This window comes from Silene latifolia, chromosome 8, assembly GCF_048544455.1.
Source record: "Silene latifolia isolate original U9 population chromosome 8, ASM4854445v1, whole genome shotgun sequence".
In the NCBI taxonomy this organism is placed as follows: Eukaryota; Viridiplantae; Streptophyta; class Magnoliopsida; order Caryophyllales; family Caryophyllaceae; genus Silene; species Silene latifolia.
The window spans coordinates 106,357,341-106,377,346 of NC_133533.1; the positions used below are offsets into that span (position 1 = coordinate 106,357,341).

The 20,006-nt window shown below is 33.3% G+C and overlaps 1 protein-coding gene and 1 long non-coding RNA gene across 2 annotated transcripts; one reads left to right on the forward strand and one right to left on the reverse strand.

Annotated features, from left to right (window-relative positions):
* The first annotated feature begins 8,180 nt into the window (after positions 1-8,180).
* On the forward strand, positions 8,181-13,089 carry LOC141597206 (VAN3-binding protein). The gene is made up of 8 exons (XM_074417578.1): positions 8,181-8,497; positions 8,748-8,825; positions 10,038-10,106; positions 10,204-10,576; positions 10,813-10,986; positions 12,286-12,335; positions 12,438-12,495; positions 12,726-13,089. Exons 1-8 carry the CDS (start codon positions 8,306-8,308, stop codon positions 12,938-12,940), a joined length of 1,209 nt encoding a protein of 402 aa, XP_074273679.1. The 5' UTR covers positions 8,181-8,305; the 3' UTR covers positions 12,941-13,089.
* On the reverse strand, positions 10,166-16,263 carry LOC141597207 (uncharacterized). Its single transcript, XR_012522721.1, has 2 exons — positions 16,052-16,263; positions 10,166-10,597 (listed from the first exon to the last, which is right to left on the reverse strand). It is a non-coding gene; the product is annotated as an uncharacterized LOC141597207 (long non-coding RNA).
* Between the last annotated feature and the right edge of the window lie 3,743 nt (positions 16,264-20,006).

Here is a 20,006-nt window from a genome sequence, read left to right on the forward strand (position 1 = left end):
TTGGAGTATGGGGGTGTTACAGTAGTGTTGTCGTCGATGGCGGTTGGTGCTTGGTCGGGTGCTAAGCTATGTGGATGTGATGGGTTTTATGTGGGAAACGTAAAGAAAGGGAGGGAAGTGAGGGTAAAAATAGGAAATGTCACTCTTTCTTATTTCTAGCACCAAAAAAAAAGGTGAGCCATCGTCGGGTCAGAGAGTCGTCATCGATATCCAGGCCGTTATCGCCGGCTGAAGTAAGGTTGTGTTGTCGTCGATGGCGGTTGGTGCTTGGTCGGGTGTTAAGCTATATGGATGTGATGGGTTTTTTGTGGGAAACGTAAAGAAAGGAAGAGAAGTGACGGTAAAAAAAAGGAAATGTCACTCTTTCTTATTTCTAACACCCAAAAGAAAGGAGAAGAAATGAAAGAATAGGACGGAGTAAGAGTTAATTATAATTTATATTTGTTGAGATTACATTGAAATATGATAAGGTATATCTAATACCGAGTAAGTCTCCCTTCAAGCGAGCAATTTTCTCTAAAACAATAAAACGAGGTTTTAAGACCACTTTACAGTCAAATGTAACCACTTTTGGAAAAAAAGCCACCATAAACTGTAAACACTATCTAGACCATTATGGTCACATTTGACGATAAAATGTCTTAAAAGCCCATCTTATTGTTTCAGACGAAAATGACCATCTGAAAAAAGAATTTGCGATATACGGAGTAATACTTTAGTCTAGACCTGGCAAACGGATCAATCGGGTCGGGTTCAGGTCGGGTCAATTTTGGGTCGGGTCATCTCGGATTTGTAGACTTCGGGTCGGGTTATTTCGGATTCCGGTCATTTTCGGGTCAGCTATTATCAAGTTATTTGTGGATAATAATCAGTTTGCAATAATAAAAATTCGGGTCGGGTTAAATTGGGTTGGGTCAATTCAGCTTCAGGTCAAGTTCGGGTGTCAAATCGGGTTCGGGTCAGGTCATTCGGGTAGGGTCATTCGGGTCGGGTAAATTTTGCCAGGTCTATACCTTACACCTAGACCTGTCAAACGGGCGGGTTACAGGTCGGGTAATTTCGGGTTCAGGTAAACTACGGGTTAGGTGTATTTCGGGTCGGGTAAAATACGGGTCAAGTCTATACAGGTTTCGGGTCGAGTTCGGGTCAAAAAACGAGTCGATCACCAACTTTTCCTAGCATTTTTAAAAACTTCTTTTATGACGGAATTCCTACCATTTATACGTTTTGTCTCCTCTTGCTCATCTTAACCAACTTAATTGTCACAGTTCTCGCCATCACCACCACCGTCGCCATCATCATTAACATTATTACCTTCACTAACTCGCTAAGTACGAAAGTGAGAATCAAGTAAGATGGCAATGATGACGTGGCATGCGGTTCTAGGTGATAATAAGGTGGCAGTGATGCCTGACATACGATTCGAGGTAGTAGGTGGCTATGTTAGCGTGGCACGGGGTTCAAGCTCATGACATGGCAATGTTGACTTGAATAACACGCGGTTCGAGGTGATGAGGAGGCGTTGTTGACGTGGAATGTGATTCGACGCAATAAGGTGAAAATGACAGCGTGGCACACGCTTCGAGATGATGACTTGGCATGTGGTCCGAGGTGATGACGTGCCAGTGATGACGTGGAATGCGGTGAAAGTTACAGCGTGGCACACATTTCGAGGTGATGACATGGCATGTGGTCCATCGAAATGATGAGGTTGTAGTGCTGACGTAGTACGGTGAAAGTGACGACGTGATACACATTTCGAGGTGATGACGTGGCATACCACATATATACATATCTTTCCTCAAAACTTTTATAAGTCATCAATATCTATATGACATTGTGTATTTTAAAAAAGATATATTATTTTGACTCAACGGTCAACCCGCTGCGGGTTGGGTTTTGACCCGCTGTTTACGGGTCAAAACGGGCTCGGGTTGGAAAAACCGGGTTATTTACGCGTCAGGTTACGGTCAGTTTTCGGGTCGGGTCAGGTTTTGACTGGTCTACTTACACTAGACCTGACAAAACGGGTCAACAGGTCGGGTTCGGCTCAGGCCAATTAGGATTGGGTCAGCTCGGGTTTGTCACATTATCTGGTTAGTTTGGGTCGGTTCGGGTCCTTTCGGGTTTCCGGGTTATTTTGGGTATGTTTGTCGGGTCATTTTCGGGTCAAGCGGGTCAGGTTATTTCAGCCCGGGTCATTTCCGGGTCAATGATTAAGAGAAAATAAGGCATTTCAAGTCTTTTGGGGTCAATTAAAGTTATGTTTTGTCGGGTCATTTTTGAGTTAGGTGGTTTCAGATCGAGTCATTTCGAGTCGGGTGTGTTATGGGTCCATGAAAGCTCAGATCATTTTGGGGTCGATTTCGTGTGCGGCAGTTCAAGTCGGGCTTCGGGTGACATTCGTGTGCGGCAGTTCGGGTCGATTTCGGGTCTCGGGTCAGCCTTTTCGGGTCGGATTGATTTTGTCAGGTCTAACTTACACACCATAACGAAATCCTACCCCTAAATCTAGAATATTTTAATTTCAATAAGTCTCTCTTAAGACCGTCTTAAGATTAAAACGGGGCAAATACATGTCACTTGCATAAATTTTTTTTTTTTTTTGGCAGCTGTCACTTGCATAGATAAGACAAGTCTTTTGCCAATATCTAGACATTCTATTTTTGTCTTATCTATGAAAGTGATAGTTATTTGACGGATAGTACCCGTCTTAAATGGGAATTTGTGTTCTAATTTATTACGTAAAAAATAGAAAAAAAAGAAATGAAGAGGATCAATCCTAAGAGCACCCACAATAGAGAGGATTGAACCTCCTCTTAACCCTCTCTCTCCTCTAAGAGGACATCTTCTCTATTGTGGGAACTATGTTGGGTGTCCTCTTGTATAGAGGAAGATGAGTGCTTCCTCTACTTTTAGAGGAAAGTAGAGGAAAGGAGACATAGGCCCTTGTGTCCACAAGCTAATATTTATTTGTCATATGTATAATATTTTAATTTATAATTTTTATTTATTATGGAAAAAAATTTACTCAATATACTTTTAATTGTTATTGTACATTCATATTTGTTCGAACATATATGGACTATGTTTCAAGGCTCGAACATAAATTAAAAATATGCATCACAATTTAATGTTAAGTTTCATGTATTTTGTTTTATGAATTTTATATCTTACTTTGTATTATGAATTTGATGTATTTTGTTTTATGAATTTTATATGTTATTTAATTTAGCAATACAAACTTTTTTTAAAAATTAGTTTTATTAATTTTTAAATTATTAAAACAATACAAAGTAACCCATAATATTAAATATAAATATAATAAACACAAAATCTCATTTGTGACCAACAATATCCGTCACTTTGGAGTGACGGATACCATTTTACCACACAAAGTACCCACTTTTTCTCTCTCTGCAACACTATTCATGTGGTCCCCTTTCTCCACTAACCCATTTTGTTACCATTTTAACTCACAAAATATCCGCCACAAATGGTGACCCGTCACAAGGGAGACCAATTGTATAATAAATATAATAATAAGAAAGTAATATAAGATGATCCTCTCTATTGTGGAGGAAAAAAGATGTAGTAGAAATAAAGAGGATGTAGATAGTGGGAAATGAGGTGGATGAAAGAGGAAATGAGGTGTCAAAAAAAGAGAAAGAAAGAGAAAAAAATAAGAGGATGAAATCATCTTCTCTATTGTGGGTGCTCTAATAATATACTCCTTCGTATTCACAATAACTTTTCCCTTTCATTTTGACACAAAAATTAAAGAAATACAATACCCCACTATATAATTAAATTTGAATCACACAAATATACCACCCTACCATACAATTAAATCTGGACCCCACAAATATTTACCAGAAAAGAAAATAGGGAATATATTGTAAATAAACAAAAAAAAATAGGGAAGTTTATTATGAATAGAAGGTAGTATCTTATTTTACATAGGGTTTTTCTAACCTATGCCCACTAGGCATGTAAATATATTTTCTTGTAAATCCAAGTAAAAGTAGTTGATATCGCAATTTCCCATACAAATATCATTTATTACTTTCTATTTTGGGTTTCTTATCCTATGCCTAGTGGGCATAGATTAGAAAAACCGTTTTACCTATGGTATATTCTAATAAGATCCCATATTAATGTGAATCTTTAACTAGTATTCAAATGGTTAACGAGTATTTACTCGATGATCAATCCCGATTAATCTTACACCTGGCTGGTACTTGGAAGAAAGGAATGAACATGCCAAGTGGGTCCATTCGACCAACCATTAGAATCCTTTGCAAAGACCCAAGTAATTATGTCATCATACCTTTGCAACTATATTCAATTTATGATCCCCATAAAAAAAAACTCTTTGAGAAAAAGATTTTTATGTCATTTTTATCGGCAAGTCTTCTTAAAACGAACACTATTCGTCTTAAATATAAAACTAGTCAAATAGTACCTTATGATGGTAATATAAATAAAAATTTGATATTTTCTAGATAACTTATTATCTGATTTGGTATGTATTTGACTCATTTTAAGGTTAAGATGTATAATACCCATTTTAAATGAAAATTTGTGCATTTTTATGCATCTATCTACATGATGCTCCATATACTATTGTTTGGTGATGAGAAACACAACGACCTTAGCCAACTATTGGCTTAACCCTTTTGAGAGATCTCTCACATACCTAACATTATAATGGTTGGTTAGGAGGACCCTCAAATCTCAAGGAATGTATGCTTTGTTTAGCAAGAACCCTTTTGTACAATGGATTAACAACTAGAATACGGAGTATTAAATAAAAGGTGGTCCAAATGCCCTTAATGATGCACAAGAGTATTCATGTTCCCTCTATACACCCTCTTTATCTTGTAATACAGCTAACTAGTGGACTACTTTCTAGACATTTATGTATTGATTGTGAGCTAGATGGGACGAAACTGACCTGATTTCGATAATTTAACGTAAATTGTTCAAATTAAAACTTCTCATAGATAAAAATTGTAAGCTAGGAGGCTATACAACTTAGGAGATAGAATATCAACTGTTAAACTTAAGAAAAAAATAGATAATGTATGTAACAACCAAGAAATTAACTAACTATCGGCAACTAAAAAACGGTCCTACAGTCAAACAAAAGGATGGCTCGATCCGAATCATTCGAGGTCAATTTCATAATTATATAATATCAAAATAAACCCCATATATATTTTATGATAAAGAAATTAGAGTAACAAATAACAATCCATTTCTATGTTATAAATTATTCATAAGACTAGTAAATTATGCTTTATGAATCCAATGTGATAAGCATTTTTGTATTTAAGAGTATAAATAAGAAATGTAACCATTAATAAACAAAAAAAATGATCTAAATATGTAGAGTGGCAAAATTATTAAGTATAATAATAAGATCATTGATTCAATTTCAACTAATTCACTCACATGATATTAAAGTCTCACTTGACTACATAAAAGTCAATTCAAATCTAGGAAAATTCTTAATTCCAAAAGTAAAATTTTATCACATAATATGCATTATCCACTCTTCAACAAATATACTATCATCTATTTAAATGTTTTTAAGATATAAAATTATTGATTAATGATAGTCAACCATTAGTATAGGCTTTCATTGTTAGATTACCCAATGCCTAATACAAATTTGCAAATCCTTCAAATTAAGTAAACTAATATTGGTGTCCGGCCTCGTCCAGGCTACCTTAATTTACCATTTAAATTTTATTTTATATAAAATATAATTGTGTTAGCTTGTCTAATTCATATATTTATAATTTATAATACATCTTTATGGCATTTAATTCCGATTCAAATAAAATTTATTAAACAAATTATAAGACACATTTTTGTTACTTCTTACTCTTATTAATTTCACTATTTTTGTTGTTATTATCGCATGTTATTTTAACTATTCTAGTTGCTATTAAATTACTATTATTATTTTTTTTAAGGAAATAAATTACTATTTTTTTCATTACTCATCATGCTACTGTATTTACTTTAATTACTTGTGTTGTTTCTATTATAACATTTTTTTTAAATTATGATTAAAAAAATATAAACCAAATTATGAGATATATTCACTACTCGTACTGTGACTATGAGGTTACTTTTACCATTGTTGAAACTAAAATTGTTACGTTCAACACTCAAGCTACATACAACTATTATTACTTTCATTACTCATACTGCTATTATTTTTAGTTTCATTACTGCCTCATCTACTACTGTTAATAAATAAATAAATCATATTGACATCACAATAATGCCATTATTATATAACTATGGAAAAGTCAAGTAAATCTTGTTCTTATTCCAATTTTTCAATTTATAACTGTACTTATAAATTTTAGTTGTCTTTTCTAAATTAATTACTTTCTTAATACTATACTCCCTTCATACCACACCAATGGTAATATTGAGAATCTTCACACTATTCATGGTCGTAGGGAATCTTCAATATTATACTTAATCTATAAGACAAAATATAGTCATGTGAGATCTTGTTTGATGTATCGTCATGATGCTATAAAAATATCAAATTTTTATAATTTTTAATAATGTGTAACTAAAGATATTCACTTTGAAAAACGTGTCTTGGCAAGTGTGAAAAAGTCAATGTTACCATTGGTGTGGTATGGAGGGAGTATAATTTATTATAAAAAAATTTGTATATCTATACTATACTATATAGTATAATGAAATTTTATACTCCCTCTTATTCACTATATTCTTCCCCTTTACTTTTTACCCAAGAAATAAGGAAGTGAATTTGGACCACACAAAATACACTACCCCACATGCCATTGAATTTGGACTACACAAATCAACCCAAAAAAAGAAATAGGGAAGAAAACCCGAATAACCGAATAAGGAAATAGGGAAGAAAACCCTGAATAGGAGGGAGTATATTTATCTCATTTATTGAAGTCCGTGATTTCCGGTTTATATATATTGTATTGTATGTATTATTTTTTTTTATTCTTTTTTATGACGAGGGGGTTGAATCTCCCCCGGGCCCATGCATTCCCGCACCACCACTCGGGACCTCTCACCTCCTGCATTTCTGCAAGTTTCAAGGTTTAACCCGGCTACCACTGGGCTACCACCACTTGGTTGTATTGTATGTATTAGATAGATGAGTTTTTGTACAACCATGTACTCCGTATTTTCTTAAGAAAATATTTATTAAAATGAGAAAACCTATCGCTGCCCACTTGCTTTGTTGCTTTGTTGGGTTTGTGCCTTCAATATGTTAATCGCTGCTTCGAACGATTATACGGGGGTTTGTCATTTTTATTGGGCTAGGATTTGTCTTGGTCATTATTAGGTAATTTTGTATTAGGTCTTAGAAAATATTATTATATAAATTTTCTGAGCCTCTCCCTAACAGTCGTGCTTATTATACCGTCTGAATCTATAATCTGAAAACACCTCACATATCAATAAAAAATCTCTCCCTTCTGCCCTATGGACGTAGCTAACACACCGTTAGTGAACCACGTAAATCTGTGTGTTGCTTTCTTTATTGTTTTTATTTGTCTTTCTTACTTCTGTTATAGCATGCTTTAGAGAAGAGAACTTTTACTACTCACATCAACCAACTTTGATATCCAAACAAGTTATAAATATACTCCCTCCGTCCCGGTGAATTGTTGTCCTTTAGTTTTGGCACACAGACCAATGAAAGAGGAATGAGTCAATTACTAAATGACAAGTGGAACAAATTGAATGTGAATGATCAGATTGTTCATTAGGTTCATTCTTAAAATAGAAAGGACAACAACTCACTAAGACACCCAAATATAGAAAAGGACAACAAATAACTGGGACGGAGGGAGTATTAAACTAATAAGGATCTTGCCCTCTACATGACTTAATGATTATCAATTCCGAAATTGTACTTAAAATATATTGGATCGGGTAATCCACCTCGGTCAATTCAGTTTACACCCCTCAAAGAGGTAAGTCTTGGTTTAAACATCGTAATTTTTGCTAAAAATAAGATATTTCAAATGAAAATATTTATAAAAAACGTACTACTAGCAAAAAGAAAAACAAAATTATATTATACGCATGCTATAGATTTAATAGACCATGGACCATGTCGTTAATTAAACAATAATATAAGCATATAATAACAAGTAAGATGAGGACATAATAGCAAGTATTATAATAATAGTATCACAATGGAATTAATTGTACATAAATAGTGGCCTTTTCCAATTGCTATATTAGTAACCTCAAAGACATCACATTTTGCAACAATAATATGAACCCTGAAAATTGTCTCATGGCTTCTTCTACTGTTGCTTCTGAAGCACATCCTGAGACTATGGATTTCCTTTCTAATGCTTGGTGCAATTTCGCCGTCCAAGCCCTACAACCCGAGCTGTTGCAGGATCAATCCTGCAACAGCATGACGACGGTTATGTACGAGGGCAGCCCTAGTCCTCTCGCCATGGTATGTTCTCTCAATTATCAAATATCGCGTACATGTACATATTTTGGTTTGTGTTATTCGATTTAGTCAGAATTCGAACCAGATATTGAGACTTTACTTATTTACGTGTATTAATTGTGTTATTTTCTCAGTAATCAAGTACTGAGTATACACTTTAATCAGGATTCGAACCAGATATTAAACTTTACTTATTTACTGCATGAAAAGCTCGAGTTTTGTGTTAAAATTGTGTTATTTTCTTCTATGGTAGAAAATGGACAATTGTGCAAGGATGGATGACACAGACTATGGGAACTCCATGCCCTCTTGGCAGTCCAATGATCTTAAGGTAGTGGTGAAACCTGTATAATGTGTTTTTACTGTATTACTTTCTCCGTCTCATTTATTTGTTTTTTTTTTTTTTGTTACAATCCGTCTCATCATTTGTAGTATTATGGAAAATTGGTTCCTGATAAGTGTATGACTCGTAACTACTTGTTTGGCAGGTTGGTATAGACTAAAGACTACAGACATGAAAATGAAGTACAATGATAGAATATGTGATGTCCTTGCACGTAAAATCAAACTAAATAAATCCAACACAATGTCTAATTTGATCAACTTTGCATATAAAACTGTCCCATATTCGTACATATTATTACGAGTAATTTTTGGATGATAATTAAGTTATTTTTCTTAAAATTCATTATCAAAATACACTGACTGAAAAGAAAAATGAACCGTCCGAAAATTAAATAATTTAGTTATTGTATGGAGAATCATAAAAGCATTCACGTACACTCATTACTCATTCGATACACTATTCGTCAATAATTAGCACACCAAATTAAAGAATAGCTATGATTCTAAATTACTTTAGAAACACCATTGGTATTATTTAATCAAAAAGACAAACTCCATCTACTTTAGAAACACCATTGGTATTAACTATTAAACCAAAAAAAAAAAAAAACACCATTGGTATTTAATACTTCTAAGTCTTCTATGTACAAGAATTATGATCACAATATTTATTGTTCTCAACCTCGGAGATGAATATGATATATATTCCTACGGGACAATGGACAATGGACGACGTATTCTAGTCCCGCTGATAATTTAAGTTTATATACATTTCACTACTTCAGTGAATAAGTTATCATTCGACCTCTCTTAACTTAGTACTCTGTAGTTAAGTAAAGTATATTCACTTATGAGCTGATAATTTAAGTTTATATACATTTCACTACTTTAGTGAATAAGTCATCATTCAGTCTCTCTTAAATTAGTGGTTAAGTGAAATATATTCACTTACGAGATTAAGTGTTAAATGTTAAATTAAATTTCAGTCACCCCCATTTTTTATTTGAATATCCGCCACTACTAACCAACCCAATACACTAAAAAGTATAAAAACTATTACTTCCCAATAATTAGAAAAATCAAATTTTTGAGATTAATCATGTGTCTAAACTAATAAATTACTATAGTGATTCAGGTAGTTAAATGATTCTGGATTATATTGTTTTTCCTTATTTTCGTCTCGATTCTTTCATCTCAGTCTTGGATATGGATGCAACAAGCAATGCACCCTGAACTTAACTACAATGGCTTTTTTAAGAAGAAAATGGTATGCCTTTCGATTTAATTCCTTCTATTTTATCGGTTTCCTAAAATTAATCAAATATATTAACTATAATTATAATTATTTTTATTGATTTCTATAGTTCCAATGGAAAATGCCCTTTGGAAAAATGTCGATAAAAAAGTGGGTGAAGGAAATAAAAGAAAAAAGAAAAGAGGAAAAAAGGGTACAAAGAGCTGAAGTTCATGCAGCTCTATCAATAGCTGGCCTTGCAGCTGCTCTAGCAGCTATAGCTGAAGACACCACAACAAAAGGAAGACTCGACCACGAGCCTGTTGCAAGTCCATCTAGGGAAGCGGCTATGGCTTCAGCAGCTGCTCTTGTTGCATCTCATTGTGCACAAATGGCTGAGTCGCTTGGGGCGAAAAGGGACCAGCTTGGCTCTGTGATCGGCTCAGCTGTCAGTGGGACTAGAACAAGTGACATCCTTACTCTCACTGCTGCTGCTACTACATGTATGCTGATCTTACTTTATACTGCAATATATAAGTATTAGATTACATTATATCAGTACACACGGAAAGAAAAAGGTTATCGATAACATTAACAGTGTCAGCTACAATACAAAAGGAAATATATATGATTTACGATTTACAAATACTTCGTAAAATTTATAGGACATCAATTGATATTCAATCTTATTTCGCTTCAGTCGTAACTTTTGTTTTATGTCTTGAATGTCAAATTACAGCATTAAGAGGAGCAGCCACCCTGAAAGCAAGAGAAGGATGCAAGAAAAAGCTAAGTGGTACACCAATTCTTCCAATTGAAGTGAGTCATACCAAGCTCGACGAGGATTTGGACTTTGAGAAATGGAGATCTATACTTGCTAAGGGTGTTCAGCTCACTATTGAAACACCTGATGGTAATTACATCGCTCTTTACTTCCTACTGTCTCGATTTTTTTTATATTATATATATGTCATTCTCACGTTTCGAGACATTCAATTCTGCCTTCAATCCCTCTAAAAAACGACATGTTAAAAAACAAATTGATTTTAGAAGTTTATAAAAGGACAAATCAGTCACTAGTATTCCCTTTATGGGGAGCCCATAGTACAAATTCTAGATCATAGAAATCTATGGCTGGAGAACTAAAACAATATCCTAAAAGACAACAACGATATCTAGCCAGAGAGATTATTGAAAGAATCCAGACTAGTGCAACATAGTCCGAGCCTATTAACTATTTCTATTATTTTAAAATGTCATTTATAATTATGGAATTTTCCAATAATAATGCATGTTGCTTCGACTTATCAAATATTGTGCAGTCGCTTTCCGAGCCTCCTAGTTATATGCAGGCAATATAGCACAAAACAATTGCAATTGAACCACTCGTTCACAATAATAAGCTATTAACACTCCAACATATTTGTCTTTTAGTATTTTGTATAACCATTATGTGGTGTATCAATCAAGATTCAAAAAACAAAAAATATGTGGTGTATAATTGAAAAACAATTCATGCCTAATTGCCTATAATTGAGGACTATGACTCCAAGTGAAAACAATTCATACCTATAATTCAAACGTAGTCCACATGACATATGGATGCTACAACCTATGAATGCTTCGGAGTATGACTAGTACTCCCTCCGTCCCAATCACGGAATGATTGGGACGGAGGGAGTAGTAAAGATTCACCAAGCAGATAAGTCTCCCTACCAAACTGGGTCGAACTAAAAAGTACTCCCTCCATCTCAATCATTTGTTTACCTTTGATCAAAAATACCGCTCACAAAATATAAAGGTAGATAAATGAACGGGACAACGGGAGTAATTGTCAAAAAGGGAGTATTTCGTGGTTGGTATATATTACTTCTTTCCTTGCAAATCTTCCCTACCAAAATTTATGCAGTCCAAAAGAAAGGCGTTAACAGCATTTTTTAGGTTGCGATTAAAAATCCGGTCCAAACTGAAACAATGTGATTCCAAATGAAAAAATCTGATCTGAAGTGACTGGAAATAATCCTGACCACCTAATTTGAAAGAAGCCGTGTCCACCTAATTTGACGCTACACGACTTGAAACGACCAGGACCCATATTTACCCAACTTGAATGATATGACATGCCCATTTTACATTTTCCCCAAGGATCGAATTTATACGGTCTAACTATTGCATTCGTAAGGTGTCTAATTGTAATTTGTGGGATGTACAGGCAGATGCATGAAGAGAATTGTATCCCTGTATCTAACCAACGAAGCAAAGGTTTGAACCATAAACAACTCTACTTCCGACAAAATTGCTATCACAGTAACGTTAATGTTGCGTAAAAACACCCTTACCGATTTCATTTTAACACTTCCACAGGTGATTCTGATGTTAATGAAACGCAACATGTTGAACATCGTCACAAGCAAGAAAGAATGTAAGTCACTCCCCAGCCTGCTTCTACCTGAAACTTCATATCAGGTTCAACCCTGAATCTATACTAACGGGTCATTTTGGATCACGTGTCAAAACTATGAAGGCATAACCTTCAAAAACGTGGTCCAGGTTAGGTCAGATTTTGACAGGCCTACTATTAACCCATAGAATAGGTACCCAGAAACAACTCTTAATCGTGAATAGATTGACACTAACACACAAAAATTTCAGGTCTAGTTTTAGATCAGCATGCTGAACTGTACAAAGATTCAGAAGGAGATGAGTTTGATACATGTTACCAGATCGTGCTAACCACGACAAGGGGCGCAGTCAAGCTGGACATGGCTGATGATTACCAGCGTTATAAAATGTGGGCGACAACCATTAGTCAAATGCTGATGCTACCTCCGATCACCAAGTATGAACTTCAGTTCTGCAAATATTGAATGTTTATACTACTGTCTGTACTTTTGTATCAGTATCCTTTTCCGCTTTTGTATAATTACCCCCCATATTGTAAGAACTTCTTAAAAAAACTCTCTCTGTTTTTATAATTTCACATCTATGGAGTACCATTTTATGTAATTTACTATCACAACTCAATCCATACTCCAGAAATGCTCCAATTTCCCTCACTTCCCAAAAAGTTGAAGTACTAAAAGAAACTCAGCACAAGCGCACAACTGAACAGCGTACTTAGTTTTTACTACAGCCACAGATATTAACAGAATAACAGCTAATTCTCAATGATGAACCCCAATAATGGTTTGCTGGTAAACTTCCCACCCAAAAAACTTGGCACAACTAGACAGCCCGCTTAATGTTGTTCAACTACAATCAAAAACCTAGTTTTCACTTTTCACTCCAGCCACAGATACAAACAGCTGATCGTCAATGATGAACCACAAATCCACAATAATGGTCTATTAGTAAAATCCCTACCCATCTCCTACCGACAATTGATAATTAAGGCTACTACATGCCAGAATCAACAAGAGGCCATCTTGTAACAGTTGATTATTGTCCATTAGTAAATCTTGCACCCATGTCTGTCCTTTGTGACTTCAATTCTGAGAAGTGAGACCCAAAAATATCTTTTTCTTCCAGTGTGAAGTAGCAGGAAATGTTTCGTGTGTGTCTATGTGTAATTGGTTCAGACCACAGTAGCAGCGGGGTTGATGTTTGTATAGAACAGAAAATACAAAAACCAGAAGCTGAAAATGTCACAATCTTTGTAGGGTGCAGATCCTAGAATCCTAGGTTGGTGGGAGCCTTAAAAATCTTATACCTCATGTCATTTTGTAGTCTAATGAGTTGAATTTCGAAACGAAGTTTTTGTATTATACTTCGGAAAGTTAAATTTAATGTCGGTGGAGCCGCAGACTCACTATTATTTGGTTTTGGATTATCATGGGATGCAATTTTCATTATAGGGCATCCAACCCCACTTACAATGCCACTTGAAGCACTAAGGTGATTTAGTTGTTGTACACTTCAGAAATAAAAATGTTATACCTCTAATAATTGCTCTGATGCTTTGTAAATGAGAGAGGGAGTGCCTAGAAGGTACCTTCATCCTCCACTTTTGCTTTTGGCGTAAGGGTTTATCTTATTTCCAAATACTTCTTCCTTTAAAGTGAAATCCATCCATCTGTATAATATACGTGAGGTATATTTTGTATTCCCATAGTTGAATCCACCAAACATAAAGGAATATTAGCATTCGCTGTTTCACCATAACATGTCTGTAGGATGTAGGGAACACTAAAAAATGCACCTGTACCACAAATATAAAACCTTCCCCGGTAACACGAAGTTCACATATTTCCTATGGGTCTGAAACGGTACCAATGAGTTTTTTAGCAAAATAAATTGGTCAGCTGAACTGTCTATATCTCTGAAGTGTGAACAAGCAGAGAGAACAATCATGACCCTTGAAACTAAATGCCAGATCTCTCCAAACCCCTCCAAAACAACAACCAAGCTCATTCAGACAACCAAAATCGCCGTGTCTAGTGCAACAGATCTTCAAGACCGTTTAAGCTTATGTTCCACCAAGTAACTCTAAGTCTCTAATGACTATAAATAACTACACACATGGAACACCTAAGACTCTCCAAATCCTCTTGTGTTCCCTGGAATGCGGTCTTTGAGATGTTTAAGTTCGTGCTCATGATCCACCAAGTAACTTACACACAGAGACCATAAAATTGGTGTCGATTTTGCACGTAACTGTAGCCTATGCACCTACCAGATGAATTTTCAGTACCAAGAGCAAGCGACGATACAAAAATGCTCATATTAGCCTACATTTGATCAAACAACGGCACATTGAAATCCACATTTTAATCTTTTACCCCTAAAACACATATACCATTACTCTTCACCTATTACGTCTAAAATACGAAATTCAACATGAAAAGGAAGTTAATTCCACTCCAAAAAAAAAGCCACCCTCAGCCAACCAACCGGTTACTACCAGCATTGCAGCATCACCTTCTTCCATTGCAACCAATCAAACTCTACTTTCTACACCATATCTAAACACGGCACTTTGATTCCACATCTCACCAAAATCCACAACAAAAATACACTACATTTGCTCATCCTACCCAATATAAAAATAGGCATAGAAACCACAAACTAACCACAATCTTAAGCGCAAACTTCATTAGGCCTTCACTAATTTGGAAATTGATCTTGTAAGTCCTAATTAAAGTCAAACTCAGCCAAACCGTTAGGGTGATAAAGGCAATCTGACTTTACATTACATTAGCCAATACAACTAATATAAGCCTAATACCCCTAGTAAATACATACAATCTAGGAATTATATAGTACCAGACATGGAAGATGGGTAGTCCCATTTAGGGGATGCTTTGGCAAATACAAGTCACCTAGTAAATACATACAATCTAGGAATTAGCTAATACAACTAATATAAGCCTAATACCCCTCTCAAGTTGGAGCATGGAGATCAAGAATGCCCATCTTGTGGAGAAGGTAAGCAAATTAGTGTGTGCCTAAAGCCTTAGTGAAGATGTCGGCTAGCTACTCATTGGTGGGAACATGAGACAGATGGATTAACCAATCTATAATGAGCTAATGGCATCTCGGACAGACAGTCAATTTCAATGTGCTTCATTCTCTCATGAAAAACTGGCTTTTGGCCAAGATATAAGGCAGATTGACTATCACAAAACAAGCGCATAGGCAGCGGAGGAGATACCAAACTCTAAGCGATTTCAGTTCAGAGACAGCGGCAGCCATGGAACCGCTTATAAATGGGACTAGCTAATACGAGTATACGACTAATCTAGACCTAAGACAAACTCTGCTAGCAGCTTACGAATAATTCATCAATTCAATTCCGGAAACATATCTCAGCATTCTAGCCAAAATCAAACTAAAAGCTCATGTACTACATTGTTATCAGGATAATTAATCATTCACATAAACAAAATCTCAAGATTTATAATCAAAGAAATGCATGAAGTAATTAAGTAAAAGGTAAGGAGGTAAGTAATGAGAAAACGGAAAACAGTCACCTGACTAACCTCGATGGAGAAGGAGCCGTGCATGGCATGAACAAGCTGAAATAGCGGACTATAAGGATTACAGAAGCGGCGACTACAGCGACGGCAATGGCGACATCGGCGATGGCGGGGGCGGCGATGGCGTCAGAGGTTAATATGCTGACGCCTGTTATATCTCGCCCCTAATTTCTTCTTTTATTTTTTCAATTTTGCCCAAGGTCTTATTTTACTACCTACCCATGCAATTTTAAGAGAATATATATTTATATATAAATATATTACATATATGTATTAAATCAAATCGAAAAAATTATGCAATCTATATCTATCTATCTATCTATCTATATTATTAAAGGAAGCTTTTTTCGAGTGATTATAGAGTCTCCAAGTTTTATAAACTACATACCCTATATTTAATTCAATGAGATAATATCTAATTTGGTAGATAAAATTTAGCTTACGTTGAAACTCTACCATGATAACATGTATAGTTGGGAAAGATGATACTCATACACGAGGTGTATGAGTTTTTTCATACACGACCAATGAAAATGCGCCACATGGCAAACTAGAGTTAACTTGTAGAGGTTAGAGTAAGGTTAGATTAGTAATTTAACATATTGGGTTAATAAGTTAACTATAGTAGTTAACCATTTTTATGGAAGTTTTTTAATTTGTTTTGACTTTCTTTAATTTCTTTTAATTACCTAAATTTATGTTATTATTTATATTTTTTTTGTTATTTAGCTTTTATAATTAGGAAAATCGGTTTTTTAAAAACAATAAAATAAAATAGATAAAAATTGAATTCAATTAATCAAACCCTAATTTAATTTATTAATCAAATTGATGAATACCCTAATTTAATTCGTGAAAATCAATTAACCCAAATTTAATTAAAATCAAAATCGTAACCCTATTGTTATTTCGGTTAATCAATGAAATTCGATTATCCTATTGTTAATCAATGAAAATCGAATTAATCCTAATTTAATTTGATTAATGATAACCTAATTCATTTGTATTAATCAAATTGATGAATCCTAACTCAATAATCAAAATCGTAACCACAATTAATCCAAATCGTAACCTAAAACTTAATCAAATTGTTTGCGTTAGTCAAATAGCAACCAAAATTAATCAAATATTTTTAAAAATCGTATTCTTAATCAATTTTTAGGGTTTGCGTTAGTGTGGAATTAGGGAAAAAAGGCAAAAAAAAGAAAAAAGTGGCTATTAAGATTCGAACACGGGTGGACTTAGCAGCAACTTTTGGCAAAGCAACTAATAACCAAGTATGCAAGGGTATGAGCACATAATACTAACACACTACAAATCTTTATATTGTAAAACTTCCACATTTTCTAATTCCGAATTTTAAATTTTAAATTTTTCTTTTGTTAAACATATTTTTTCCTCGATTTTAGGAAATTAGGTTCTTAAGTATAGAAACTGCTTTTTTTAAAAAAATCTGATTTTAAATTTCAAAGTTTCCTTTTTTTAAGTATTCTTTCCTTGATTTTAGAAATTTAGTTTTTAAGTATGGAAACTGCGCTTTTAAAAAGATTTTTTTAATCTTTTAGATTTCCTATTGTGAAAATATTTTTGCTTGTTTTTAGGAATTTATTTTTGAAAATTTGATCTTACTGTTGATAGGCACCAAAATCTTCCCATATTTTTTAATGAATAAACCTTATCAAAATAACCGTAAAAATTAAAAACAAAATTAAGTGAAGAAAAAAACAAACATTTCATTAAAAAAAATAATAAAAATATTTAATTAATTGAATTAGGATTAATCAATTTCTAATTAATTGAATAAATCGAGTTTTATTAGGGATAACTGATAAAAAAAAATTGTAATTAATAATAATAATAATAATAATAATAATAATAATAATAATAATAATAATAATAATAATAATAATAATAATAATAATAATAGTTATAATATAAAACAAGAGAATAAAAAAAATTACCCTAAATAATGTTAACTACATGTGGGGAACAAATTAACTATATATATTTAATTACCAATTTAACCCTTAATTAATCACTTAAAATTGACTCAAGTTAGCCACATGTCACGAAATCATTGGCCGTGTATGGTTTTCTCATACACCTCGTGTATGTGTAGCCTTTTTCTATAGTTGGTTTATGGTTGCACAATCATAGGTGAATTAGATTTGTATTAAGCATACAACTCTATTAAAAAAACCACCAGCACGCACCGTCTAATGTACTCCGTACGTAATAAGACCTACTATTTATGTATATATATACTTAGTAAGAACAAAGAAAAATCCATCAATTTATGTAAAGCTTTTTTTTTTCTTTACTTATTTGTATATGCCCTCTGATTATAATTCAGAGACTACTATTGCTATCAGTTTTATTGTCCGAAATTCCAGATTATTTTCGAGAATTTGATATTTTCGAGCGATCTGAGAGCGTCCACATCATCAAAAATCAATTTAGGAAAGTATAATTTTTTATGTAAAAAATAAAGTGGAAAATCTTTTAATTATTATAATATGTATATTTCCTAAATTATATTCAAGTGATATTTCCAATTTTTATATCAAACTTTTACATTTCATTTGGCAAAAAAATATCGTTAAAAAAATTATGAAAATAATATAATTAACTTTGTGTTAAAAAATGCTATCATTAGAGTATAAATTTCATATTATTTGCACATGTTAAAGATGGTGTACTTCTTAATACGTAAAATTGTATAATTTTTAGTATGTTTTGTCCCACATTGGAAAATAAGTAGGTGTGGTGAATATACTACATATAAATAGTAGAATTGTCCCACATCGAAAGATTAGTATAAGGTGATGTGATCCTATGATTATAAATAGGATGCATATTTGGAACTTATGTATCCACCAAAATTGGTTGAGTCTCATAAATATTGTTTTAAAGAGCTCTTAAGATTTTCTATCGTTATCTACGATATGATATAAAAATAAAGTGGAAATCGTTGGGAATTACTCGGGAAAGAGTTAAGAATATGAACAAGAAAATCAAAAAATAACTAAAGGTTGAACAAGAAAATCAAAAAATAAAAGGTTTTACTAATGGTAGTCTCCTGACACAATACAAAACTAAAGATTTTACTAATGGTTGTCTTCTAAATGCAGTAATAGAGCTTCAATGAGTCGTTATATGTACGATGTAGAGATCCATATCTAATGATCGAGACTAAGTGGTTTTTACCTTCAAAGAAAAATAATATGTATACAATAGTGGTTTTTTAAGAAGAGACATGTATTTCTTGATATGTTATATCTTTCACATTGAAAAATAATGTAGGCATTATGAACATACTACGTCTAAATAATTAAATTATGTATCTCACATTGAAATAATAGTATACGGGTAGGGTGATTCTATAAATATAAATAGGAGGCATCCTTGAAACTTAGGTATTAATCCAAAAATTTTTTGATATAAAAGATATAGACTTTTTAGTATGTTATATGTCTCACATTGAAAAATAATGTAGGTGTTGTGAATATATTACGTATAAATAATAGAAATGTCCCATATATATACATTTTCTATATTATATTAAAGTGATGTTTATTATTTGATATAAAAACTTTATATTTCATTTGAAAAAAAATATCGTATGAAAATTATATAATTAGATTGTGACAAAAAAAATGCTATCATTAGAGTGTATATTGTATTGTATTTTCTCATTATTAAATCGGGTTGATCTCAAAGTAGGTACAAAAAAAATGGTGTACTTAGTAGTTAGTATGTTTTTTGTCCTACATTGAAAAGTAACGTAAGTGTGGTGAATATACTATGTATAAATATTAAAATTGTCCCACATTGGAAGATTACCGTAAGACATGGTGATCTTATGATTATAAATAGAAGTCATAACCCAAAATCTTTTGATTCCCTTAAGTATTGTCAGAGATAACTCTTAAAAGAGTTTATATTACTGTTTCTACAA

Excerpts from the sequence above, each read along its gene's own strand:
- LOC141597206 (XM_074417578.1), top strand. The coding sequence starts at position 8,306 with ATGAACCCTGAAAATTGTCTCATGGCTTCTTCTACTGTTGCTTCTGAA. Across the intron at positions 8,826-10,037 it reads GGCAGTCCAATGATCTTAAG|TCTTGGATATGGATGCAACA; the intron begins GTAGTGGTGAAA and ends CTTTCATCTCAG. Across the intron at positions 10,577-10,812 it reads CACTGCTGCTGCTACTACAT|CATTAAGAGGAGCAGCCACC; the intron begins GTATGCTGATCT and ends GTCAAATTACAG.